Source organism: Aquarana catesbeiana, linkage group LG03, assembly GCF_042186555.1.
Source record: "Aquarana catesbeiana isolate 2022-GZ linkage group LG03, ASM4218655v1, whole genome shotgun sequence".
Taxonomy (NCBI): domain Eukaryota; kingdom Metazoa; phylum Chordata; class Amphibia; order Anura; family Ranidae; genus Aquarana; species Aquarana catesbeiana.
This window is the reverse complement of record NC_133326.1, coordinates 718,456,678-718,483,435: the sequence shown is the minus strand read 5'-3', so window position 1 is coordinate 718,483,435 and position 26,758 is coordinate 718,456,678. Positions and strand designations below refer to the sequence as shown.

The 26,758-nt window shown below is 45.6% G+C and overlaps 1 protein-coding gene across 18 annotated transcripts in view; it reads right to left on the bottom strand.

Moving 5' to 3' along the window:
* LOC141133709 (uncharacterized) overlaps positions 1-26,758 on the bottom strand; it is a 351,664-nt gene that overhangs the window by 84,630 nt on the left and 240,276 nt on the right. For 12 of the 18 annotated variants that reach the window (XM_073623213.1, XM_073623211.1, XM_073623215.1 and 9 more), the window contains exons 6-10: positions 11,306-11,341; positions 9,672-9,713; positions 8,301-8,342; positions 6,904-6,945; positions 5,255-5,296 (exon numbers count right to left, since the gene is read on the bottom strand). In XM_073623213.1, coding sequence (XP_073479314.1) covers positions 5,255-5,296; positions 6,904-6,945; positions 8,301-8,342; positions 9,672-9,713; positions 11,306-11,341 — 204 coding nt within the window. Of the gene's footprint in view, positions 1-5,254; positions 5,297-6,903; positions 6,946-8,300; positions 8,343-9,671; positions 9,714-11,305; positions 11,342-18,307; positions 18,344-26,758 lie in introns of all 18 variants that reach the window. The other 6 variants (XM_073623216.1, XM_073623223.1, XM_073623217.1 and 3 more) reach the window with 4 other exon arrangements.

Here is a 26,758-nt window from a genome sequence, read left to right as displayed (position 1 = left end):
TGGACAGACGCACCCTGTGATCGGTTACCACGCCTCCAGCAGCACTGAATGTGCGTTCCGAAAGAACGCTGGATGCAGGACAGGCCAGTAGCTCAATTGCATACTGTGCAAGCTCTGGCCAGTGATCCATCCTCAAGACCCAGTAACCCAGAGGATTTTCAGTGGGAAAGGTGTCCAAGTCTGATCTTGCCCCTAGGTATTCCTGCAGCATGTAAAACAGACGCTGGCGATGGTTGCTTGAACCGATCATACCTTGGGGCTGCGGACCAAAAAATTGTCAGACGGCCACCTTCTCCACCGCTCCTTCTTTGACTGACCGAAGCCTCAGCAACACGTTGTCCAGAAACAGGAGTTTGTAACCTCCCAGTCTCTGGGAACGCGTTGCACAGACCTTTCTGCAAGGCCTCCCGAAGATGTTTCATCCTCTGCTCCCTCTGCGATGGCAAGATAAGGTCTGCAACCTTACCCTTGTAACGTGGATCAAGGAGGGTTGCCAGCCAGTATTGGTCCTTCTCCTTGATACCACGAATATGAGGATCCTTACGCAGGCTTTGCAGGATCAGGGAGGCCATGCAGCGTAGGTTTGCTGAGGCATTCAGTCCGGAGTCCTCTGGGTCACTAAGGACGACATGGTCCGCAGCCACCTCCTCCCAACCACGTACAAGTCCATGTGTTTCTTGGGACTGATCCCTTAAAGACTGCTGCTGATGCTGAGTGCCAGGCTCCAGCTCCATACTGAGACAATCTTCCTCCTCCTCCTCCGCCTCGTCCTCTTCCTGTGTGATCGGCGGGCACGCAGGAACACTGTCTGGATAAAGGGGGCCTTGAGAGCTAAGGAAGTCCTCCTCTTCCTGCCTCTGTTCTGCCTCAAGTGCCCTGTCCATTATTCCACGCAGCGTGTGCTCCAACAGGTGGACAAGGGGGACAGTGTCACTGATGCATGCACTGTCACTGCTCACCATCCTCGTGGCCTCCTCAACTGGTGACAGGACAGTGCATGCATCGCTGATCATGGCCCACTGGCGTGGGGAAAAAAAAACAAGCTCCCCTGACCCTGTCCTGGTGCCATAGTCGCACAGGTACTCATTGATGGCCCTCTGCTGCGTGTGCAGCCGCTGCAGCATGGCCAACGTTGAGTTCCACCTGGTGGGCATGTCACAGATTAGGCGGTTCTTGGGCAGGTTAAACTCCTTTTGGAGGTCCGTCAGCCGAGCACTGGCATTATATGACCGGCTGAAATGCACACAGACTTTCCTGGCCTGCCTCAGGACATCCTGTAAGCCCGGGTACCTGCCCAAGAACCGCTGCACCACCAAGTTAAGGACGTGAGCCAAACAGGGCACATGGGTCATTTGTCCCTGTTAGAGGGCAGAGAGGAGGTTGGTGCCATTGTCGCAAACCACCATTCCTGCCTTAAGTTGCCATGGCGTCAACCACCTCTGAACCTGCCCCTGCAGAGCTGACAGAACCTCTGCCCCAGTGTGGCTCCTGTCCCCCAAGCATACCAGCTCAAGCACCGCATGGCATCTTTTGGCCTGCGTACTTGCGTAGCCCCTTGAATGCCTACGGAGCACCGCTGGTTCCGAGGACAAAGCACAGGAAGAGGCCATGGAGGAAGAAGAAGAGAAGAAGAGGAGGGGGTGGAGGAGAGAGGTGTGTCACAATCATTAGCATTTTGGAGGCGTGGTGGCGGAACAACCTCCAACACTACTGCACCTTGTCCTGCATCCTTCCCAGCTGCCAGCAGATTCACCCAATGCGCCGTGAAACTTAGGTAACATCCCTGTCCATGCCTGCTGGACCATGAGTCAGCGGTAATATGCACCTTACCGCTGACCGCCCTGTCCAGCGAGGCATGGACATTGCCTTCCACATGCCGGTAGGGAGCCGGAATCGCCTTCCATGAGAAAAAGTGGCGTTTGGGTACCTGCCACTGAGGAACCGCACATTCCACAAACTCACGGAAGGGGGCAGAGTCTACCAACTGAAAAGGCAGCAGTTGAAGTGCTAGCAATTTTGCCAAGCTAGCATTCAACCGCTGGGCATGTGGATGGCTGGGAGCGAACTTCTTTCGGCGGTGCAGCAGCTGGGGCAGGGAAATTTGCCTGGTACAATCTGATGTCGGTGTACCAAAAGCAGATTGCCCACAAGTACTTGGCTGTGTCACACCTAATTCTACACCTTCATTCCTCTCAGTGCAGGTCTCAGAGAGGACTGAAGGTCTAGTGGGGTTGTAAATCTCAGCTGATGAGGAGCAAGGAGAGGTCCTCTTTGTTCTTTGGTGTGGGTCTTTTAGATACGCTTGCCAACGAACTGCATGGCAGGTCAACATATGTCTGGTCAAGCATGTGGTACTCAAGGGAGATGTTTTGGCCACGCGAGATACGCTTGAGACATATGTTGCAAATAGCAGCGGTGCGATCTGATGCACTCGTCTCAAAAAAGGCCCACACCAAAGAACTTTTTGAATAACGCGCAGAGACTGCAGCGCCCTGCACATGTGGAGCTTTGGGGTGTGATACAGTCAATGTGCTGCCCTTAGGCTGGCCCCTGGAGGGCATCCTGCCTCGTTGGTGATGTGCCGCCTCCTCCTCCTCCTCCTCCTCCTCTCTCCTATCAGGCACCCACGTTGAGTCAGTGACCTCATCATCCCCTCCCTCCTCATCACTGGAGCAAACCTGGCAGTATGCTGCAGCAGGGGGAGCATGACTGCCAGATTGCTGTCCTTCTTGGGCACCCCTTCTGTCCGTGCTCATGTTACTGCCTTCATCAAGCTCAGTATCATCATCAGAGCCTTCCAAACACTGGGCATCCTCCTGGAGCATGTACCCAACACTGTGGTCAAACAGTTCAAGGGACTCCTCAGAAGGACATGGTGGGGGTAGGGAAGGAGTCACTGATGACATTGAGCTGAGGGAAGAGGCCGCTGCTTTGCCAGACAAAGTACCCTGGGCATGGGTGAGAGAGGATGAGGAGGATGAGGACGGCTTGGTCATCCACTCGACCAAGTCTTCAGCATGTTGCGGCTCAACACGTCCAGCTGCCGAAAAAAAGGCCAAGCGAGTCCCACGGCCACGTGCTGATGAGGATGCACCGTCTCCACGACCAGCACTAGACACAGAGCCTGCTTGCCCTCTCTTATTGGCTTGTGACTGTCTGCCTCTCCTTCTTGGCCTTCCAGACATACTAATGGCCTGTAGCTGCACTAAGCTGGGATATATATATATATATATATATATATATATATATATATATATATATGTACTGATACTGCAGCTAGCAAAATCAACTGCCTGCCTGTAGTATGAGAACACCACCAACCTTCTACAGGTAGCTTTAGCTGAACACTGTGCAGAGCTCGCAAAAAACTAACTTATAGCTTTTTTATCTGCCTGCAGTTGTGATAGGATCAGGAAAACACCACCAACCTTCTACAGTTAGCTTTAGGTGAACACTGTGCAGAGCTCGCAAAAAAATAACTTGTAGGCTTAGCTGAACACTGTGAGGTGGACGCACCACACTAACTTGTAGTTTTAGCTGAACACTGTGAGCAGGACGCACTACCCAAACTTGTAGCTTTAGCTGAACACTGTGAGCAGGATGCACTGCACTAACTTGTAGCTTTAGATGAACACTGTGCAGAGGTCTCACTACACCAACTTGTAGGTTTAGCTGAACACTGTGAGCAGAACGCACTACACTAACTTGTAGCTTTAGATGAACACTGTGCAGAGGTCTCACTACACCAACTTGTAGTTTTAGCTGAACACTGTGAGCAGGACGCACTGCACTAACTTGTAGCTTTAGATGCACAATGTGCAGAGGTCTCACTACACCAACTTGTAGTTTTAGCTGAACAGTGTGAGCAGGACGCACAGCACTAACTTATAGTTGTAGCTAAACACTGTGAGCAGGACGCACTCCACTAACTTGTAGCTTGAGATGAACACTGTGCAGAGGTCTCACTACACCAACTTGTAGGTTTAGCTGAACACTCTGAGCAGGACGCACAGCACTAACTTATAGTTTTAGCTAAACACTGTGAGCAGGACGCACTGCACTAACTTGTAGCTTGAGATGAACACTGTGCAGAGGTCTCACTACACCAACTTGTAGTTTTAGCTGAACACTGTGAGCAGGATGCACAGCACTAACTTGTAGTTTTAGCTGAACACTGTGAGCAGGACGCACAGCACTAACTTGTATTTTTAGCTGAACACTGAGAGCAGGACGCACAGCACTAACTTGTAGTTTTAGCTGAACACTGTGAGCAGGACGCACTGCACTAACTTGTAGCTTGAGATGAACACTGTGCAGAGGTCTCACTACACCAACTTGTAGTTTTAGCTGAACACTGTGAGCAGGACGCACTGCACTAACTGTAAATAGTCTAGCTGCCTGACTGTGGTACTAATAGGATCAAAAGAACACCAGCAATTTTCTTCAGGTAGCTGAATACAGTGTATATATATATATATATGCAACACCTGGGATGCATATATATACACAATACACTGTAAGTGCAGCTAAACTGACTGACTGTGCTGCCTAATCTCTCTAACTCAAATCAAATGTCACTGTCTGTCTCTCTCTCTCTCTCAATGAATGCCGGAACACACACTACACAGGGCCGCCGTGCAGGCGGCCTTATATAGTGTGGGGCGTGTACTAAATCCCCTGAGCCATAATTGGCCAAAGCCTCCTTGGCTTCGGCCAATTACGGCTCTCTGTTCAGACGGCGCTGTGATTGGCCAAGCATGCGGGTCATAGTGCATGCTTGGCCAATCATCAGCCAGCAATGCACTGCGATGCCGCAGTGAATTATGGGCCGTGACGCGCCACACGAATTTGGCGCGAACAGCCCATATCGTTCGCAATTCAGCGAACGGGCGAACAGACGATGTTCGAGTCGAACATGGGTTCGACTCGAACACAAAGCTCATCCCTACTGAAGATATTGTACCATCCTCCGTCATAGAACATGGTATGCAAGGTCTCCTTCCACTACCTTCCCCTCCGCAGAATTATGTATGCAGGATCTCCTTCCACTACCTCTTCCTCCACAGAATTATGTATGCAGGATATCCTTCCACTAACCTTCCTCCTCCACAGAATTATGTATGTAGGGTTTCCATCCACTATCCATCTCCACCACAGAATTATATTTCCTGTACTTTTCACAATACTTCTATGTATTCAGGAAATCTTATTACACAATTGAATTGATGAAAAGACAGATGCATTAAATACTTACCTTTACTCTTCAGCTGTGAAATTGCATCTTCAATATTTGTATCTGGGAAGGAAAAGCAATTCACAGCAATTAATTTTCATGATGTTTGGGGACTCACATCAGCAAATGTTAAGAAACCAACCTAAAGATTGGACAAAAGTGTTTTGAATATTGGCAATCTTAACTGCAGATATTGTACTATCCTCCTTCATAGAGCATAGTATACAAGGTCTCCTTCCACTACCTCCTCATCCACAGAATTATATATGCAGGATCTCCTTCCACTACCCTCCTCCTCCACAGAATTATGTATGCAGGATCTCCTTCCACTACCTCCTCCTCCACGGAATTAGGTATGCAGGATCTCTTTCCACTACCTCCTCCTCCAACGAATTGTATATGCGGGGTCTCCTTCCACTTCCCTCCTCCTCCACAGAATTATGTATGCAGGATATCCTTCCACTACCTCCTCCTCCACAGAATTATGTATATAGGGTTTCCATCCACTATCTATCTCCACCACAGAATTATATTTCCTGTACTTTTCACAATACTTCTATGTATTCAGGAAATCTTATTACACAATTGAATTGATGAAAAGACAGAAGCAATAAATACTTACCTTTACTCTTCAGCTGTGAAATTGCATCTTCAATATTTGTATCTGGGAAGGAAAAGCAATTCACAGCAATTCATTTTCATGATGTTTGGGGACTCACATCAGCAAATGTTAAGAAACCAACCTAAAGATTGTACAAAAGTGTTTTGAATATTGGCAATCTTAACTGCAGATATTGTACTATCCTCCTTCATAGAGCAATGTATACAAGGTCTCCTTCCACTACCTCTTCCTCCTCCACAGAATTATGTATGCAGGATCTCCTTCCACTACCTCCTCCTCCACAGGATTATGTATGGAGCATCTCCTTCCACTACCCTCCTCCTCCACAAAATTATGTATGCAGGATCTCCTTCCACTACCTCCTCCTCCACAGAATTATGTATGCAGGATCTCCTTCCACTACATCCTCCTCCACAGAATTATGTATGCAGGATCTCTTTTTCTACTACCTCCTCCTTCAAAGAATTGTGTATGCAGGATCTCCTTCCACTACCTCCTCCACCACAGAATTATGTATGCAGGGTCTCCTTCCACTACCTTCCTCCTCCACAGAATTATGTATGCAGGATCTCCTTCCACTACCTTCTCCTCCACAGACTTATGTATTCAGGATCTCCTTCCACTACCTCCTCATCCACAGAATTATATATGCAGGATCTCCTTCCACTACCCTCCTCCTCCACAGAATTATGTATGGAGGATCTCCTTCCACTACCCTCCTCCTCCACAGAATTATGTATGCAGGATCTCCTTCCACTACCTCCTCCTCCACGGAATTAGGTATGCAGGATCTCTTTCCACTACCTCCTCCTCCAACGAATTGTGTATGCGGGGTCTCCTTCTACTACCTCCTCCTCCACAGAATTATGTATGCAGGATCTCCTTCCACTACCTCCTCCTCCACAGAATTATGTATGTAGGGTTTCCATCCACTATCCATCTCCACCACAGAATTATATTTCCTGTACTTTTCACAATACTTCTATGTATTCAGGAAATCTTATTACACAATTGAATTGATGAAAAGACAGATGCATTAAATACTTACCTTTACTCTTCAGCTGTGAAATTGCATCTTCAATATTTGTATCTGGGAAAGAAAAGCAATTCACAGCAATTAATTTTCATGATGTTTGGGGACTCACATCAGCAAATGTTAAGAAACCAACCTAAAGATTGTACAAAAGTGTTTTGAATATTGGCAAACTTAACTGTAGATATTGTACTATCCTCCTTCATAGAGCAATGTATACAAGGTCTCCTTCCACTACCTCTTCCTCCTCCACAGAATTATGTATGCAGGATCTCCTTCCACTACATCCTCCTCCAAAGAACTATGTATGCAGGATCTCCTTCCACTACCTCCTCCTCCACAGGATTATCTATGGAGGATATCCTTCCACTACCTCCTCCTTCACAGAATTATGTATGCAGAATCTCCTTCCACTACCTCCTCCTCCACAGAATTATGTATGCAGGATCTCCTTCCACTACATCCTCCTCCACAGAATTATGTATGCAGGATCTCTTTTTCTACTACCTCCTCCTTCAAAGAATTGTGTATGCAGGGTCTCCTTCCACTACCTTCCTCCTCCACAGAATTATGTATGCAGGATCTCCTTCCACTACCTCCTCCACAGAATTATGTATGCAGGATCTCCTTCCACTACCTCCTCCTCCACAGAATTATGTATGTGGGGTCTCCTTCCACTAACTCTTCCTCCACAGAATTATGTGTGCAGGATCTCCTTCCACTACCTCCTCCTCCACAGAATTATGTATGCAGGATCTCCTTCCACTACCTCCTCCTCCACAGAATTATGTATGGAGGATCTCCTTCCACTACCTTCTTCTCCACAGACTTATGTATTCAGGATCTCCTTCCACTACCTCCTCATCCACAGAATTATATATGCAGGATCTCCTTCCACTACCCTCCTCCTCCACAGAATTATGTATGGAGAATCTCCTTCCACTACCCTCCTCCTCCACAGAATTATGTATGCAGAATCTCCTTCCACTAACTCCTCCTCCACAAAATTATGTATGCAGGATCTCCTTCCACTACCTCCTCCTCCACAGAATTATGTATGCAGGATCTCCTTCTACTACCTCCTCATCCACAGAATTATATATGCAGGATCTCCTTCCACTACCCTCTTCCTCCACATAAATATGTATGCAGGATCTCCTTCCACTATGTCCTCCTCCACACAATTATTTATGCAGGATCTCCTTCCACTACCTTCTCCTCCACAGAATCATTTATGCAGGATCTCCTTCCCCTACCCTCCTCCTCCACAGAATTATGTATGCAGGGTTTCCATCCACTACCTCCTCCTCTACAGAATTATATTTCCTGTACTTTTCACAATACTTCTATGTATTCAGGAAATCTTATTACACAATTGAATTGATGAAATAACAGATGCATTAAATAATTACCTTTGCGCTTCAGCTGTGAAATTGCATCTTCAGTATTTGTATCTGGGAAGGAAAAACAATTCACAATTAATTTTCATGATGTTTGGGGACTCAAATCAGCTAATGTTTAGAAACCAACCTAAAGATATGGTCAGCAGATTGGATAAAAGTGTTTTGAATATTGGCCATACTAACTGCAGATATTGTACCATCCTCCATCATAGAACAGGGTATGCAAGGTCTCCTTCCACTACCTCCTCCTCCATAGAATTATTTATGCAGGTCCCTCTTTTTTGCAGGCTTTTACATTTCTCCACCATCTATGCATTTATTTGTGTGTTGCAATTTCAAGGTTCACTGGGAATTTGGCAATGCACAGCATAACAGAGCTTTGCAAGGTTTCCTTCCACTACCTCCTCTTCCACAGAATTATGTATGCAGGATCTCCTTCCACTACCTCCTCCTCCACAGAATTATGTATGCAGGATCTCCTTCCACTACATCCTCCTCGACAGAATTATGAGTACAGAGTCTCCTTCCACTACCTCTTCCACAGAATTTTGTATGAAGGATCTCCTCCCACTAGCTCCTCAACAGAATTATGTATACAGGGTCTCCTTCCACTGCCTCCTCCTCTACAGAATTATGTATGCAGAATCTCCTTCCACTACCTCCTCCTCCACAGAATTATGAGTACAGAGTCTCCTTCCACTACCTCCTCCTCCACAGAATTATGTATGCAGGATCTCCTTCCAATACATCCTCCTCGACATAATTATGAGTACAGAGTCTCCTTCCACTACCTCTTCCACAGAATTTTGTATGAAGGATCTCCTCCCACTAGCTCCTCCACAGAATTATGTATGCAGGATCTCCTTCATCTTCCCTCCTCCTCCACAGAATTATGTATGCAGGATCTCCTTCCGCTACATCCTCCTCAACAGAATTATGAGTACAGAGTCTCCTTCCACTACCTCTTCCACAGAATTATGTATGCAGGATCTCCTTCCACTATCTCCTCCTCCACAGAATTATGTATGCAGGATCTCCTTCCACTACCTCCTCCTCTACAAAATTATGTATGCAGGATCTCCTTCCACTACCTCCTCCTCTACAAAATTATGTATGCAGGATCTCCTTCCATTATCTCCTCCTCCACAGAACTATGTATGCAGGATCTCCTTCCACTACCTCCTCCTCTACAGAATTATGTATTCAGCATCTCCTTCCAGTACCCTCCTCCTCCACAGAATTATGTATGTAGGGTTTCCATCCGCTATCCATCTCCACCACAGAATTATATTTCCTGTACTTTTCACAATACTTCTATGTATTCAGGAAATCTTATTACACAATTGAATTGATGAAGGGACAGATGCATTAAATACTTACCTTTACTCTTCAGCTGTGAAATTGCATCTTCAATATTTGTATCTGGAAAGGAAAAGCAATTCACAACAATTAATTTTCATGATGTTTGAGGATTCATATCAGCAAATGTTTGGAAACTGACCAAAAGGTATAGTCTGCAGATTGGACAAAAGTGTTTTGAATAATGACTATCTTAACTGTAGATTAGGGATGAGCCGAACACCCCCCTGGTTCGGTTCGCACCAGAACCTGTGAACAGACCGAAAATTCGCACAAACTTTAGAACCCCATTGACGCCTATGGGACTCGAACATTCGAAATCAAAAGTGCTCATTTAAAGACTAATTTGCATATGCATGGTATTGTCCTAAAAAGGGTTTGGGGACCCGGGTCCTGCCCCAGGGGACATGTATTAATGCAAAAAAAGTTTTAAAAACGGCCGGGAGCAGTGATTTTAATGATGCTTAAAGTAAAAAAAAAATGAAATATTCCTTTAAATATCATACCTGGGGGTGTCTATAGTATGCCTGTAAAGTGGCACGTGTTTCCCATGCTTAGAACAGTCCCTGCACAAAATGACATTTTTAAAGGAATAAAAGTCTTTTAAAAATGCTTGCGGCTTTAATGTAATGTCGGGTCCTGGCAAAATGGATGAAAATCAGTGAGACAAACGGCATGGGTACCATCCCCGCCCACCCCCAGTCCATTACCAGGCCCTTTGGGTCTTGTATAGATATTAAGGGGAACCCCACACCCAAATTAAAAAAGGAAAGGTGTGGGGCCACCAGGCTCTATATACTCTGAACAGCAGTATACAGGCAATGCAAACAAGACAGGGACTGTAGGTTTGTTGTTAAGTAGAATCTGTTAGTAATTTTGAACTGGTACATTTTTAACATGTTTAGCTCCAGTCAAAAAATCTATTTTAAGCTTTTTGGAAAACATAGGGAAGGGTTATCACCCCTGTGACATTTGTTTTGCTGTCTGTGCTCCTCTTCAGAAGATTTCACCTCACTTTTCGTCCCAATGACAAATGTTTTTTGAAAATCCTCCTCCACAGAACTATGTATGCAGGATCTCCTTCCACTACCTCCTCCTCCACAGAATTATGTATGCAGGATCTCCTTCCACTACCCTCCTCCTCCACAGAATTATGTATGCAGGGTCTCCTTCCACTACCTCCTCCTCAACAGAATTATGTATGCAGGGTCTCCTTCCACTACCTCCTCCTCCACAGAATTATGTATGCAGGATCTCCTTCCACTACCTCCTCCTCCACAGAATTATGTATGCAGAATCTCCTTCCACTACCTCCTCCTCCACAGAATTATGTATGCAGGATCTCTTTCTACTGCCTCCTTCTCCACAGAATTATGTATGCAGGATCTCCTTCCACTACCTCCTCCTCCACAGAATTATGTATGCAGGATCTCCTTCCACTACCTCCTCCTCCACAGAATTATGTACGCAGGATCTCCTTCCACTACCTCCTCCTCCACAGAATTATGTATGCAGGATCTCTTTCTACTGCCTCCTTCTCCACAGAATTATGTATGCAGGATCTCCTTCCACTTTTATATCTTGCATTACTGCATTTCTATGTATTCCGGAACTTAATAGACAACAAACCGGGAGCATTAGGCATTTACTATTACCTTTCAGTTGGAAAATTTCCTTTTCAATTTTTTTATCTAATAATGAAAAAGAAAATATGTATGTCATTTTTTTCTTGATGATTGAGGACTCACTTGAACAAATGTTTACAATCCTGAAGATATATGGAGCAGATTGGCCAAAAGTGATCGAATATTGACAATCTTTTCTGCAGACATTGTACCATCCTCCATAGAACTACAGTATCTCACAAAAGTAAGTACACCCCTCACATTTTTATAAATATTTTATTCTATCCTTTCATGTGACAACACTGAAGAAATGACACTTTGCTACAATATAAAGTAGTGAGTGTACAGCTTTATAAAAGTGTAAATTTGCTGTCCCCTCAAAATAACTCAACACACAGCCATTAATGTCTAAACCACTGGTTACAAAAGTGAGTACACCCGTCCATACTGGGCTCAATTAGCCATTTTCCCTCCCTGGTGTCATGTGACTCGTTAGTGTTACAAGGTCTCAGGTGTCAATGGATAGCAGGTGTGTTAAAATAGGATTTTTATAACAGCTTAACTGTAAAATTATTTTCTTGGAGTACGTCACGGGACACAGAGCATCCATAGTAATTACTATGTGGGTTTTACGCCACCTATAGGTGAATGGACACTGGCAATCCAAGACAGGAAGTCCCCCTCTATATAACCCCTCCCATACAGGAAGTTTTTGTAGCAAGGCAATATATATATATATCCCAATAAGAGAGGAGGGACCTCTATGTACCGTGATGTACTCCAAGAAAAGAATTTTACAAGTAAGCTGTTATAAAAATCCTATTTTCTTTATCGTACATCACGGGACACAGAGCAGCCACAGTAATTACTATGTGGGATGTCCCAAAGCAATGCCTCTGAGGGGAGGGAGACACAAATAGAAGCAGACCGCCATCCGATGTGAGGACCTATACTGCTGCCTGCAGTACACTGTGCCCAAAGGTGGCATCCTCTAGCCGTCTTACATCCAACTGATACATTTTAGTAAATGTATGGACTGACGACCAAGTTACGGCCTTGCAAATCGGAGTCATAGAGGTTTGGTGATGCACCGCCCCCATGAAGCGATTAATGCTCTGGTAGAGTGCGCTCTAACTTGAAAAGGTGGAACCCTTCTTTTCAAACCATAAGCCTGAATTATAACTTGCCAAATCCACTTTGAAATAGCCAATTTTGACACTGCCTGTCCTTTCCTGGGTCCTTCTGGCAGCACAAAGCATCAGTTTGCTGTATCTGAGTTATCACCTTCAGCTAGACCCTGACAGCTTTCACTACATCGAGAGAACGTAACAATTTTTCCTCTGGAGAATGAGGATCTGGAAAAAAGGAAGGCAGGGAGACGTCTTGGTTCAGATGAAAACTGGACACTACTTTAGGTAAAAAGTTTGGGTGAGGACGCAGCATCACCTTATCCTTATGAATAACTAAGTATGGCTCTTTACATGAGAAAGCTGCCAATTCTGCAATTCCTCGCTGAGGTTACTGCAACCAAAAAAAACAACTTCCTTGTCAAAAGGACCAAGGGAATATGGCGCATTGGCTTAAAGGGCTGTCTTTGTAAGGCCGATAAAACTAGATTCAAATCCCATGGCCACAAGGGTGACCTAACTGGCGGAGTTATACGAGTTACCCCTTGTATAAAGGCCTGAATCAAAGAATGCGAGGCAAGCAGCCTTTGAAAAAACACGGACAAGGCTAAATCTGACCCTTGATTGTACTCAAGGCCAGCTTCATTTCTATCCCTAACTGTAGGAAGGCAAGAATTCTTCCTATGACATACTTCCGAGGAAGCCATGCTTTGGTTTCACACCAAGAAACATAGGACCTCCAGACCCTATATTAAATGGTCCTGGAAGCTGGTTTCCTTGCATTAATCAGGGTAGTTACTACTGAGCCTGAAAGCCCCCGACTCTTAATACGTGGGCTTCAATAGCCAAACCGTTTCCCTACTCCCAGCCTTACGATCTCTGCATACCAGGATCTTCTGGGCCATGCTGGGGCTACCAGTATTACTGGCTTCCCTTCCACTTTGACCCTGCGTAGAAACCGCGGTAACAGCTGAACTGGGGGGAACGCATAAATCAGTGAAAACCGATCCCAAGGGTTTACTAACGCATCTGTCCCATATGCGAGTGGATCCCTTGTCCTTAATACAAAGTTGTTCAACTTTCTGTTGAACCTTGACACCAATAGATCTACACCTGAGGTTCCCCACTTTTGGCAAATGGCTGAAAAAATGTCGGGATGGAGAGACCATTCTTCCGGGAACAATTGTTGGTGGCTCAAGAAATCCGCCTGCCAATTCTCCACCCCTGGAATGAAGACTGCTGATAGGCAAGGTACATGCTTCTCTGCCCAGGCTAGAATATGGTTCATTTCCCTCTGGGCTGCATGATTTCTGGTACAATCGGGACAATATTGTAATCTGAAAGTCCAGGCCATTAGCGCCAGACCCGCTGCCCGAATTTCTAGAATGTTGATGGGCAAGGCTTTCTTGGATTTTGACCACTTCCCCTGGACAGTGGTCTCCTCGAGAACCGCTCCCCAGGCTAAGAGGCTGGCATCCATTGTTACAAACATCCAGGTTACTGGCATGAAGGATTTCCCCTTCTGCAAATTTCTGGTTATCAACCACCAACTGAGACTCTGGCGCACCCTTGGGACCAGATACATTGGGTAATCCAAGGCTTGGATTTTTCTTGTTCCAAGCAGACAGAATACTGTTTTGCAGCAGTCTTGAATGAAACTGGGCATAGGGAATCGCTTTGAATGAAGCCACCATCTTCCCTAACAACCTCATGCAAAGGCGAATGGAAGGATCCTTCTTTGCCTTGACCACATGGACCAGCTCCCTTATAGCCCTAACTTTTTCCTGAGGCAAAAATACTTTTTATTGGGCTGTATCTATAATCAGACCCAAGTACTCCATACTTCTTACTGGCTGTAAGACTGACTTCTCTAGGATGAGAATCCAACCCAGGTGATCCAAGTACTTGACTGTGTTGGACACACTCTGGTCTAGCCGTGCAACCGACTGATCTATCAGCAGCAGGTCGTCTAGGTATGCCATTACTGCTATATCCTGGCCCCATAGTCTTGCTAGTACCGGGCCAGCACTTTTGCAAAAACCCGGGGAGCAGTGGCTAACCCGAAGGGAGAGGCCACAAACTGAAAGTGGCGCTGTTCTACCGCAAAATGCAGAAACTTCTGGTGAGCGGGAAAAATTGGCACATGCAGATATGCATCTTTGATGTCTATTGATGCCCGAAATTCTCCTTCCCGCAGGGTGGATATGACTGACCAGATTGACTCCATGCGAAAAGAGTGGACGGTTAGGAACTGATTTAGATCTTTGAGATCTAGAATGGGTCTGACATCTCCATTCGGTTTTGGCACAGTGAAGAGATTTGAATAAAACCCCATGCCCTGCTCTTCTGAGGGAATCTCTATGATTACACCCTGAGACGTCAATCGGTGCAGTGCCTGGAACAAAGACCTTCTTTTCACTGGGTCTTTGGGAACGATCAACCTCAGAAAATGAAAAGGTGGAAACTCTTGAAAATCTAGTTTGTACCCTAGAGATACGGTGGAGATGACCCATCTGTCTCGGATCTCCCCCTCCTAAGCCCCTACAAACTGCAGAAGCCTTCCCCCGACACGAGCAACCGGGGGCACCCCTTCATAAGGAGGCCTTGGGACTCTGCTTTGCAGGCTTCTGCCCCCAGGGCTTCTTCTGGTCTTGTGCTTGGCCTTGAGGCTTACTTCTTGAACCTGACGGCAGAGGCTGCAGGGAAGAAGAACGTTTAAATGAAGGATGTCTACTCCTTCTTTTAACTGGTAAAAGAGCACTCTTACCACCTGAACTTTTTTGGTTATATTTATCTAATCACCCCCGAACAATCGTTCCCCATGAAAGGGAAAACCTGTCAATAGCTTTTTGCATGGCAACTCAGCTGACCAATGCTTTAACCAGAGAATTCTATGCATATGCACTGATAAGAAAGCAAGGCGTGATGCCTGATGAATAGAATCTTTAAGAGCGTCAACCACAAAACATAAAGCCCTAGGTAGCTCAGCTAACTCACAGGCTCATCCACTTGAGCAGGGACACTTTTAATAACCTGCTAAAGCTGGTCTTTTAGGGATTGACAAATGCCTATCGCTGCTACTGCAGGCTGTGCTGCTGCACCAGCTACAGCAAACGAGGCTTTGAACAAAGATTCCAGTTTCTTATCTGTTGGATCCTTAAAAACCTGGATATTGTCCACCGGACAAGTTAGACTCTTATTCACAGAAGAGATAGCAGCATCTACTGCTGGCAAACTCCACTTCTTAGTGAACTTTTCCTCCATAGGATAGAGAAGAGAATATCCTCTAGGAGGAAGAAAACACTTATCTGGGTGATCCCAGTCAGCATATATCAGCTGCTCCAGAAATGGGTGTACAGGAAATGCATGTGGAACCTGTGGAGGCCTTAAAGAACCCAAAGAGGAAATGGGGCCTCAGCTACCTGTGCTGGGGGCAACTTGTATCCAGAAAGGACCAATTCCATGAGGGATTGCACTAGCAACTTCTGAGATTGCGAGGCTGAGAAGGGTTCTTCTGAGACTGAATCCTCAGAGGAGTCATCCGCCTTCCCCTTCTTCCTGGTCACCCAATGGTATCTCAACATCATCTGCCTATCCCTGCTCCATCACTGGAAGGTCAGACGGAGGAGAAGGGGACCTATTGCATTTTTTCCCGGACTGGGAGGAAGACACGAACATATCAGCTATTTTTCCTTCCAAACCAGTTAATCCTAAAGCCAAATCGTCCTTGGTGACATATGCAGAGGCTGAAATATTGAAAGTGGCTACTATGCCTGAGAGCCTGAATGACTCAAACTGGCCATTTGCTTCTGGTCTTTCAGGGGAGGATAGAACTCTGGAAGCGTGACTAGGATTCTCAGACCCTGACCGTGGAACTCTTGCACTCCTCCCCTTCGTATCATATTCTTCTCACCTCTCTTTCAGGAAGACATAGTCCTAAGCACAAAAGGCAGAGGTACTTACATGTGCATCTACTGCCGAGCTATAGTCCGGCAATGGAAATATGCCGCTATCACTGCTCAGCCTGATGTTGAGTAAACGTGTCTTTAGAAATCCCTGTAACTGACACCCATGCAGCGCTTACATGCCCTCGTATTCTCTGTGTCCCTCCGTCAGCCACCAGACTCTTTCCAGAGTAAAAGCTCTATAGGCAGTAAGCCTTGCCCCTGTGCCGTGTATTACGTGAACGTTCCTTTCCACGTGCACTCTGGCCACGCCAAGCCACGCCCCCCGCATCCTAGGATAGCTTATTTAAACAGAGCTTTTCCCGCGTGCGAACGAACGAATGGTCCTTGCAAACGGGATGCTCGGGGGGGGCTGCATCCCCAGGGAAATGCCGACTGCCGAGTGTCAGAGGCGGCGACCCTTAAGCCCTTTCAGCAGCCATGACAGAGCAGAGTAAGAAGGCAACGCTGTTCCACATGAGCGCTTGCCAGACACTGAGCACACAGAAGGGGAAGCATGGTAATGTTAAACACCAGGTATGTTACAACTACTCCTTCTTAGTGGTAAAAAAAGGCAAGGCATCGTTTACTTAGAAGAAGTCCAAAACTGAACCGTATGTATTTCTTAGGATCTTCTTTGACTTACCATTCCCACCGCAGGATACTGCTGGAAAACACAGCCAGATCCAATCTTCACCCATCACGGGTCCCCCTTGCATACTGGGGTCCACACCCTTGGACCCGTACAGCACCCTGCCCGGACATCCTTTGGTTTAGGTATATGACCAAGGAGCTGAATTCCAGGGTCCAGCCCTCAACAGAGGAGCATTACAGGCAAGTGACCTCGCTTTTTCTGTTCCAAGAGGCTCGGGTACCATCCATTTTGGCCACTGCTTTTTGGCATCTTGAATGGATCCGACTGCATAGCCCCTTGATCCTGCTTAAGAATTTCCGCAACGGGGCTTCTTTAGCATAGCACTTCATCAACCGTGACCAACACCTTCAGACACTGGTAAAATAATGAGGTACTTTCTGTATGGGAGGGGTTATATAGAGGGGGACTTCCTGTCTTGGGTTGCCAGTGTCCATTCACCTATAGGTGGCATATAACCCACATAGTAATTACTATGGCTGCTCTGTGTCCCGTGATGTACGATAAAGTAATTTGGTGTTATCACTCTCACTCTCTCATACTGGTCCCTGGAAGGTAAAAATGGAACCTCATGGAAAATAACTCTCTGAAGATCTGAAAAAAAAAGATCTGTAGCTCTACATAAAGATTGCCTAGGCTATAAGATGATTGAACAAGAACCTGAAACTGAGCAGCAGCACGGTGGCCAAGACCATACAACGGTTTAACAGGACAGTTTCCACTCAGAACAGGCCTCGCCATGGTCGACCAAAGCAGTTGAGTGCACTTGCTCAGAGTCATATCCAGAGGTTGTCTTTGGGAAATAGACTTATTTCCTCTACAGAATTATGTATGCAGGATCTCCTTCCACTACCTCCTCCTCCACAGAATTATGTATGCAGGGTCTCCTTCCACTACCTCCTCCTCCACAGAATTATGTATGCAGGGTCTCCTTCCACTACCTCCTCCTCCACAGAATTATGTATGCAGGATCTCCTTCCACTACCTTCTCCTCCACAGAATTATGTATGCAGGATCTCCTTCCACTACCTTCTCCTCCACAGAATTATGTATGCAGGATCTCCTTTCACTACCTTCTCCTCCACAGAATTATGTATGCAGGATCTCCTTCCACTACCTCCTCCTCCACAGAATTATGTATGTAGGATCTCCGTCCACTACCTCCTCCTTCACAGAATTATTTATGCAGGATCTCCTTCCACTACCTCCTCCTCCACAGAATTATGTATGCTGCACTTTCTACTAAAATTGCCTTTTAAAGAGACCATTTTCAGACTCAATGGTGGTCCAGATTCCTTAATGCACTCACCTTTTATCTGAGACATTTCTTCTCTGATACTTTTGTCTGAGGAGGAAACATAAAACTATGTCAGATTTTTACTTATGTTGGAGAACTATTCTGATAAAATGCATTTTTAAAAAAATACCTAAATAGATACAGTAGATTACATATTGCACTGAAATGGTCTAGGTGTTTTTCATCTTTATTTTGGCATTTCAATTAAAATAAAATTCCAAAGAACCCCTAAATAAATAGAAACCTTAAAATGTCTGACTGCATAAAAAGTTTAATTTTTAAAGTCTTTATCAACATGAAACAATAATGTATACCCTGAAAATAAAATAAACCCATCCAAATACTACCTCCTCATAAAAAAACAGCAAACCTTTCAGCCAAAAAAACAAAACAAAACCAAATTAGATGTAAAATGTAAAGAGGACCAGATTCAGATCCCACAGAGCGATGGGGAATGAACACTTGGAGCTTCATTGGAGACTCCCTGTACATATGTCATAATGAAGGATTGAGAGGGTGATGATTTCTGAAACATGATAGAAAGGGAAGAAACTCAACCTTGGATAGTACTGAGAGCAAAATTTTGGTCTAGGCCCAATCGTTTTCCCACTCACTATCACTATTTTATATTATTATTTTACTTTTAGTTACATGTTGTTTAAAATTTCATTTTTTACATTTTATAAGTTTTTAAGAAAGAAGAACTCTTAAGAAGCATTCTCTGATTGGATGAGGTGGAGAGTATTATGTCAGCACCCCGCCTTGTCTAGTCAGAGAACACTATGCATTGATTGACAAAACATTCTCTAAATGGCACCCGTGCTGAACGGCCAACCTCCTGTGTTTGCAATATTCCAGGGCAGCCTATCTGCATGGAATCAGAAAACTAGTGGAGGTTACTGGAGTAGGCATGACTTATAAAGAGATTTACAGCTTCCACAGAGAACCCACAGACATGTTATAGGCATAATTCCATTGGTCTAAGGTAGAACAATGTAAAATCTTCATATCTGGAAGGCTATAACTAAAACGTTTACAAGAGATCATATCCATGGACTGGGTTGTGTTAAGGATGTATCACTGGCTGGAGATTGCCCAATATGTAATTGAGGTACTTGCCTGATCTACTGCATATTGGGCCGAACACCTCCGGGTTTGATTCAACACCAGAACTCCCGAACATAGAAAAAGTTCAGACTTGAATCCAGAATCTTATAAAAGTCTTTGGGACCTGACCTTGAAAAATGAAAAGTCACCATTTTTAATGCTAGTTAATTTTTAAGCAAGTTATTGGCCATAAAAAGGGTATGGGGGTCCGGGTACTGCCCTGGGGAACATGTATTAATGCAAATTTTTTTTTTTTAAATAAAATTTTTAACTCTTTCCTGCCCACGCTATGTCCAAATGATGGCTACAGTGTGGGCTTACTTTGGTAGGAGGGCGTCTATTGATGTCCTCCCATGATCGCTCCACCTGCGGCACGTGGGCAGTTCGCTCTGTGATTGCCGAGTCCTTCAGACTCAGCTGATCACAGATCAGGGTAAAGGGCCAATCACAGCGGCCCTTTACCACATGATAAGCTATGTCCAATGACAGCTGATCATGGAAGTAAACACAAGCCGGTTACCAGCTTTGCTTTCCTCACACTGACAGTGTAAGAAGAGAAGTAGAAAGCCGATAACCAGCTTGCGTTAAACATACATCGGCACTGATAATCAGGGCAATAATTATCAGTGTCCTGATTATCAGTGCAGTCCCAACAGTGCCTACCAGTGCTGCCAATAAGTGCTCATCAGTGCTGCCAATCAGTGCCCATGAGTACCTCCTCTTCAGTGTCACCTATCAGTGCTGCCAATCAGTGCCCATTAGTATCACCTACCAGTGCAAATCGGTGCCTATCAGTGCCGCCTATCAGTGCTCATCCATGCCACCTAGCAGTGCCCATCAGTGCCGCCTATCAGTGTTGCCTACGAGTGTCATCTATCAGTGCCGCTTATCTGAGCCCATCAGTGCTCATCAATGCCACCTATCAGTACTCATCAGTGTCACCTCCTCAGCACCGCCTGATCAGCTCACATAAGCAAAAGAGTAAAATGACCTGTTTGCAAAATGCTATAACAAACTATGAAAAAAAATAGCTTGTTTTTCACAATTCTCTGCATTTTTTTCATTTGTTTATCAAAAACCCCAGTGGTGATTAAATACCACCAACAGAAAGCTTCATTTGTTTGAAAAAAAATATAAAAATGTAATATGGGTACAGTGTTACTTGACTGCACAATTGTTATTGAAAGTTTGAGAGCCCTGAAAGCTGAAAATTAGCCTGGGCAGGAAGGGGGTGAAAGTGCTTGTAGGCAAGTGGTTAAATGAGCAGTGATTTTAATGATGCATAAAATGAAACAATAAAAATTTACATTTCTTTAAATATAGTGTCTGGGGGGTTCCCTTAGTCTGCCTGTTAAGTGGTGCATCTGTATGATGTATAAAACCTACTGCAGTTCTCCCTGAATTACATCCCTCTCCTCTCCCGCCTCCGGAAAGACCTGGCATCCTGGGGGGGCTCCGCACTACCATGGTTCAGCTGAATCAACACCATTAAAATGGATACCCTCCCCAAACTGCTGTATCTCTTCCAAACCATATCTGTACTAATTCCCAAAGCCATCTTTGCTACCCTATGCTTACTTTCCATTCGCTTTATCTGGAATCAGGGCCTATCCAGAGTCAAACATAAGCTACTTACCCGTCCAAAGCTTCAAGGTGGTACAGGACTACCTGACATTGAATTATATTACAAAGTTACTCTCATGGCACGCACTCTTGAATGGTTTCCACATCCTTTTCAAAAAGCCTCTGTCATGGTTGAACAGGATTTGGCCTCAGCTGATTTACGCGCCCTTCTATGGGGACACAAAGGAAACCTCTCTAGCATGTCCTCCATGATATGCCCAGACATCTACTCTCCTCCCTATATGGCCTGATCCAGGCCCTCACACAGGATGACCTACCCCCCTACAATAATATGTGGTCGGCAGAGCTGGGAAGAGCCTCTCAAGAGCGAAATGGCAGACTGCGTTCCATATCACCCACAAGTCCTCTATTTCCTGCTATTCGCAGGGGAAGAATTTTAAGATCCTTTCTAGATGTACAGGGACCCCTTCACCTTACACAAAATCTTCCTGTATACCCCGGCCTCCTGTTGGCGCTGTGGTACATTCTCAGGTACTTACATCCATGTTTGGTGGCATTGTGATCTAATACGACCCTTCTGGACTCAGGTATTTAAGGTGTATAACGCTATTTATGAGAAATCTTTGCAGCCGACCCCAGAGATTGCCCTTCTCTCCATGCTGCCAGGCTCAGTAGCCTCACAGAAACTGTCTCCTTCATTTTCTCTTGTCAGCAGCTCGGCAACTTATCCTGCATTATTGAAAGACCACCACTACTCCTCCATTGTCATTATGAGTATCTACAATGAACGACGTTGTGAGAATGGAGGAGATGCTGGCACTCGATAATAATACCCATGATAAATTTAAAGTTCTATGGTCCATTTGGCTTCGCTTCTCCTCATCCGACACTCTGACTGATATGTTCCGTACCCCTTCAAGCTCATCCCTGCCCCTACCCTGAATTATCACGTGTGGCGATGGTCTTCATTAGTACAGTTCTTATTTCTCCTATCCCATGCTCTCCCAGCAGAATTCTTCTTTCTTTTCTCCTCTCTCTCTCATTCTTCCCTGGCTCTCCACCCCTCTCTATCTCTTCTCCTCCCTCCCCCCTTTTCTTTTCTATTTGTTATTATTTATTGTTTGCAGGGATGAGCTTTATGTTCGGGTAAAACATGCATTTGACTCAAACATTGGCTGTTCGCCCGTTCATCAAAAATGAACATTATGGGGCGTTCACGGCAAATTCAAGCGCTGCGTAACACCCCATAATGCACTGCGAGATCGCAGTGCATTGCTGTATGATGATTGGCCAAAGCATGCACCATGACCTGCATGCTTTGGCCAATCCCAGCGCCCTCAGCTAAGAGATCCTGGCCAAAGGCAGGGTGTCTATTGCCAATTATGGCTCAGGGGGACTAAGTCCATGCCCCACACTATATTAGGCTGCCTGCACGTCGCCCCTGTATAGTGTGTTGTTGGCGTGGACGAAGACAGAGTGTGATTGAGATTGAGCAGGCAGGCAGGTTATTCAGTTAGCCTCAGTGTATTTAATATATATACAGCGAGTCTCGTATATATATATATATATATATATATATATATATATATATATATATATATATATATACTCTGCATCCAGTGTAGCTAGATCTGACTGCAGGCCATTCGTGGTGTACATTTTCTAATTTACTTCAGGCAGGCAGAGTATTCAGTTAACTGCAGTGTATTTCATATATATATATATTGCTATTAGACTTCTGGTGGTGTACACAATACCATGCACCCATAGTGCAGTTGCTACTACTTTTCTGGTGGTGTACACAGCACACAATACAGTGCACCCATAGTGAGCCTAGAGAGAGGGGATGCTCAAGAAGGACAAGAAACTGGCAGCCATGTTCCCCCAGCTGCAGCATACTGCCAAGTTTCCTCCAGTGACGAGGAGGGAGGGGATGATGAGGTCACTGACCCTACTTGGGTGCCTGATAGAAGAGAGGATGAGGAGGAGGAGGAGGCACATCTCCAACAAGGCAGGATGCCCTCCAGGGGGCAGCTTAAGAGCAGCCACCCTATTGCATCACACCACAGAGCTAAGCAGGTGCAGGGCACTGCTGACTCCCCACATATTTTGAAAATTGTTTTGGTGTGGGCCTTTTTTGACATGTCTGTAGCAGATCGCACGGTTGCTGCTTGCAACATATGTCTGAAGCGTATCAAGCGTGGCCAAAACAGCAGCCACTTGGGCACCACATGCTTGACCAGACATATGAAAACCTCCCATGCAGTCCGTTGGCAACAGCACTTTAAAGACCTGCATCAAAGAACAAGGCAGACCTCTCCTTGCTCCTCATCAGCTGGGATCTCCAACCCCACTATACCTCCAGTCCTCTCAGAAACCTGCACTGAGAGGAATGAAGGTATAGAAATAGGTGTCCCAAGTACTTGCGGTCAATCTGCTAGTGGTACACTAACATCCGATTTTGGTCCCAGCCATACACATGCTCAGTGTCTAAATGCTAGCGTGGCCAAATTGCTAGCACTGCAATTGCTGCCTTTTCAGCTGGTAGACTCTGCCCCCTTTCATGAATTTATGGAATGTGCTGTACTTCAGTGGCAGGTTCCCAAACACCATTTCTTTTCACGGAAGGCCATTCCAGCTCTCTACCAGCGTGTGGAAGGCAATGTCTTGGCCTCATTGGACAGGGTGGTCAGCAGTAAGGTGCATATTACTGCTCCTCTTCTTCTTCCTCTATGGCCTCTTCCTCTGCAGATTTCTCCTCTGAACCAGCAGTGCTCCATAGGCATTCAAGGGGCTATGCAAGCACTCAGGCAAAAAGATGCCTCGCGGTGCTTGAGTTGGTCTGCTTAGGGGACAGGATTCACACTGGGGCAGAGATTCTGTCAGCTCTGCAGGGGCAGGCTCAGAAGTGGTTGACGCCACGCCAGCTTCAGCCAGGAATGGTTGTATGGCACCAACCTCCTCTCCGCCCTCCAACATGGACACTTGACCCATGTGCCCTGTTTGGCTCACGTCCTGAAATTGGTGGTGCAGCGGTTCTTGAGCAGGTACCTGGGGTAACAGGATCTCCTGAGGCAGGCCAGGAAAGTCTGTGGTCATTTCTGCTGGTAGTATAATGCCAGTGCTCGGCTGGCTGACCTTCAAAGGGAATGCAACCTGCCCAAGAACCGCCTCATTTGTGACATGCCCACCAGGTGGAACTCAATGTTGGCAATGCTGCAGCGGCTGCACATGCAGCAGATGGCCATCAATGAGTACCTGTGTGAGTATGGCACCAGGACAGGGTCAGGGGAGCTTGGCTTGTTTCGCCACGGTAGTGGCTACTGATCAAGGATGCATGCACTATCCTGTCACCATTTGAGGAGGCCACGAGGATGGTGAGCAGTGACAGTGCATGCATCAGTGATACTGTCCCTCTTGTCTTCCTGTTGGAGCACACGCTTCGTGGAATAATGGACGGGGCACTTGAGGCAGGACAGTGGGAGGAAGAGAAGGACTTCCTTACCTCTCAAGGCTCCCTTTATCCCGATAATATTCCTGCCGGCCCACCGATCACACAGGAAGAAGAAGAGGGGGAGGAGGAGGAGGAGAATTGTGTCAGCATGGAGGTGGAGGATAACACTCAACATCGACAGCAGTCGTCAAGGAATCATTTTCAGTCCCCAGAAACCCATGGAGTTGTACGTGACTGGGAGGAGGTGGTTGCAGATCATGTGATCCTTAGTGACCCAGAGAACTCAGTATCGAATGCCTCTGCAAACTTACGCTGCATGGCCTCCCTGATCCTGCAAAGCCTGCGAAAGGACCCTAGGATTCGTGGCATCAAGGAGAGGGCTCATTACTGGCTGGCAAACCTTCTTGAACCACATTACAAGGGTAAGGTTGCAGAACTTATCCAGCCTTCGCAGAGGGAACAGAGGATGAAATATCTTCGGGAAGCCTTGCAGAAAGATTTGTGCAATGCATTTCCAGAGCCTGGGAGGTTACAATTTCCTGGTGCTGGACCACGTGTTGCTGAGACTTTGTTCAGTCACAGAAAGAGCGGTGGAGAAGGTGGCCGGCTGACCGATGCCTTCAGACAATTCTTCAGTCCTCAGCGCCAAGGTCTGATCGGTTCCAGCAACTATCACTAGCGTCTGAATTACATGGCGCTGGAATCTAGGGGCAAGATCAGACTTGGAGACGTTTCCAACAGAACATCCACTGGGTTACTGGGTCTTGAGGACATTCAGTGCTGCTGGAGGCTTTGTAATTGATCACAGAGTGCGCCTGTCCACAGACTCTGTTGTTTGGCTCACATTCATAAAAATTAATCAGTCTTGGATCACCAGCTACCAAGCACCTAAAGCTGATGTAACCGATTGATTTTTCTATGGAGGTGGGATCCCTTGAAGGCTTCCTATGCTGAGTGACTATCATATTATGCTGAGTGACTATCCTATTTCTCCTCAATCTTCATGATGATAGCTTCTAAGAATATTTTTGGTTTAAGGCACCACCGCCACTGCCTAAGGCCCAATTTTTCTGCCCCTGTTTAACAGGGGCGTGTAATTACAATTTTTGATCTAATGTTTCACAGCAGGGCCCGTTCCTGCGCTCACCAAGAGTATCTGTGAGACTTTAGAGTGTTGTGCCACCACCACCACCACCACCACCGCCTAAGGCCCAATTTTTCTGACCCTGTTTAACAGAGGCATGTAATTACAATTTTTAATCTAATATTTCACAACAGGGCTTGTTCCTGCAATCAGCAAGAGAATCTGTGAGGGGTTACAGTGTTGTGGCACCACCACCACCATCAAAGGCCCAATTTTTCTGCCCCTGTTTAACAGGGGCATGTAATTACAATTCATTATATAATATTTCATGGCAGGGCCCGTTCCAGCACCGACCAAGAGCAACTGTGAGGGCTTACAGTGTTCTGGTACCACCAACACCTAAGGCCCAATTTTCCACAGTGTGTATAGGGCAGGCCATATAGTATATACAGGCGGTCCCCTATTTTCAAACATCCGACTTACAAACGACTCCTGCTTACAAACAGAGGGAGACAACCGTAAGTGAGAGGAAATCTACCCCTAGGAAGGGAAAGTCTCTCCTGTAAGAGTTAATATGGGAAAAAGGTGTCTCCACTGATGCTTTAGCACCAATCCTTGTTTCCCTAATAAACCAAAATTTTCAAAATCCAATTGTCATTGGGACAGAAAGTGAGGTGAAATCTTCTGAACAGGGGCACAGACAACAAAACAAATGTTATAGGTGTGATAACTAGGGATGCACCGATACCATTTTTTTTACGAGTACGAGTACCGATACTTTTTTTTTAGTACTCGCCGATACCAATTACCTATACCTACCGCGACTGTTTTGTTTACACTTCAGCTGTCAGCAATGGTACAAAGCATTGAACAGTCATTTACAAATGAAATAAATTGATTTTGTTTTTTAATTTTGTGCTTTTTTAATGTGAAATGTGTAAACATATGTTCATATATATGTGTGAAAATATTCACTAACAAAGCAAACAAAGAAAAGTTTTAATTGTTTATCGTTTATTAAATATAGACGTGAACAAAAAAAAAAAGCAGGAAAATAATAATTAAATGGAGGAGAATAGGGAGTTAATTAAGGCTGATTAGCGTAAATGAAGGGTTAATAAGGGGTTAAACAGAGGAACATTTGTTCATCCCTACTGACAGCTCAAAGAACCAAGCCTGAAAGTATCAGTTTCAGGTATCGGTGCATTTGCATGAGTACCGATACCGATACCGA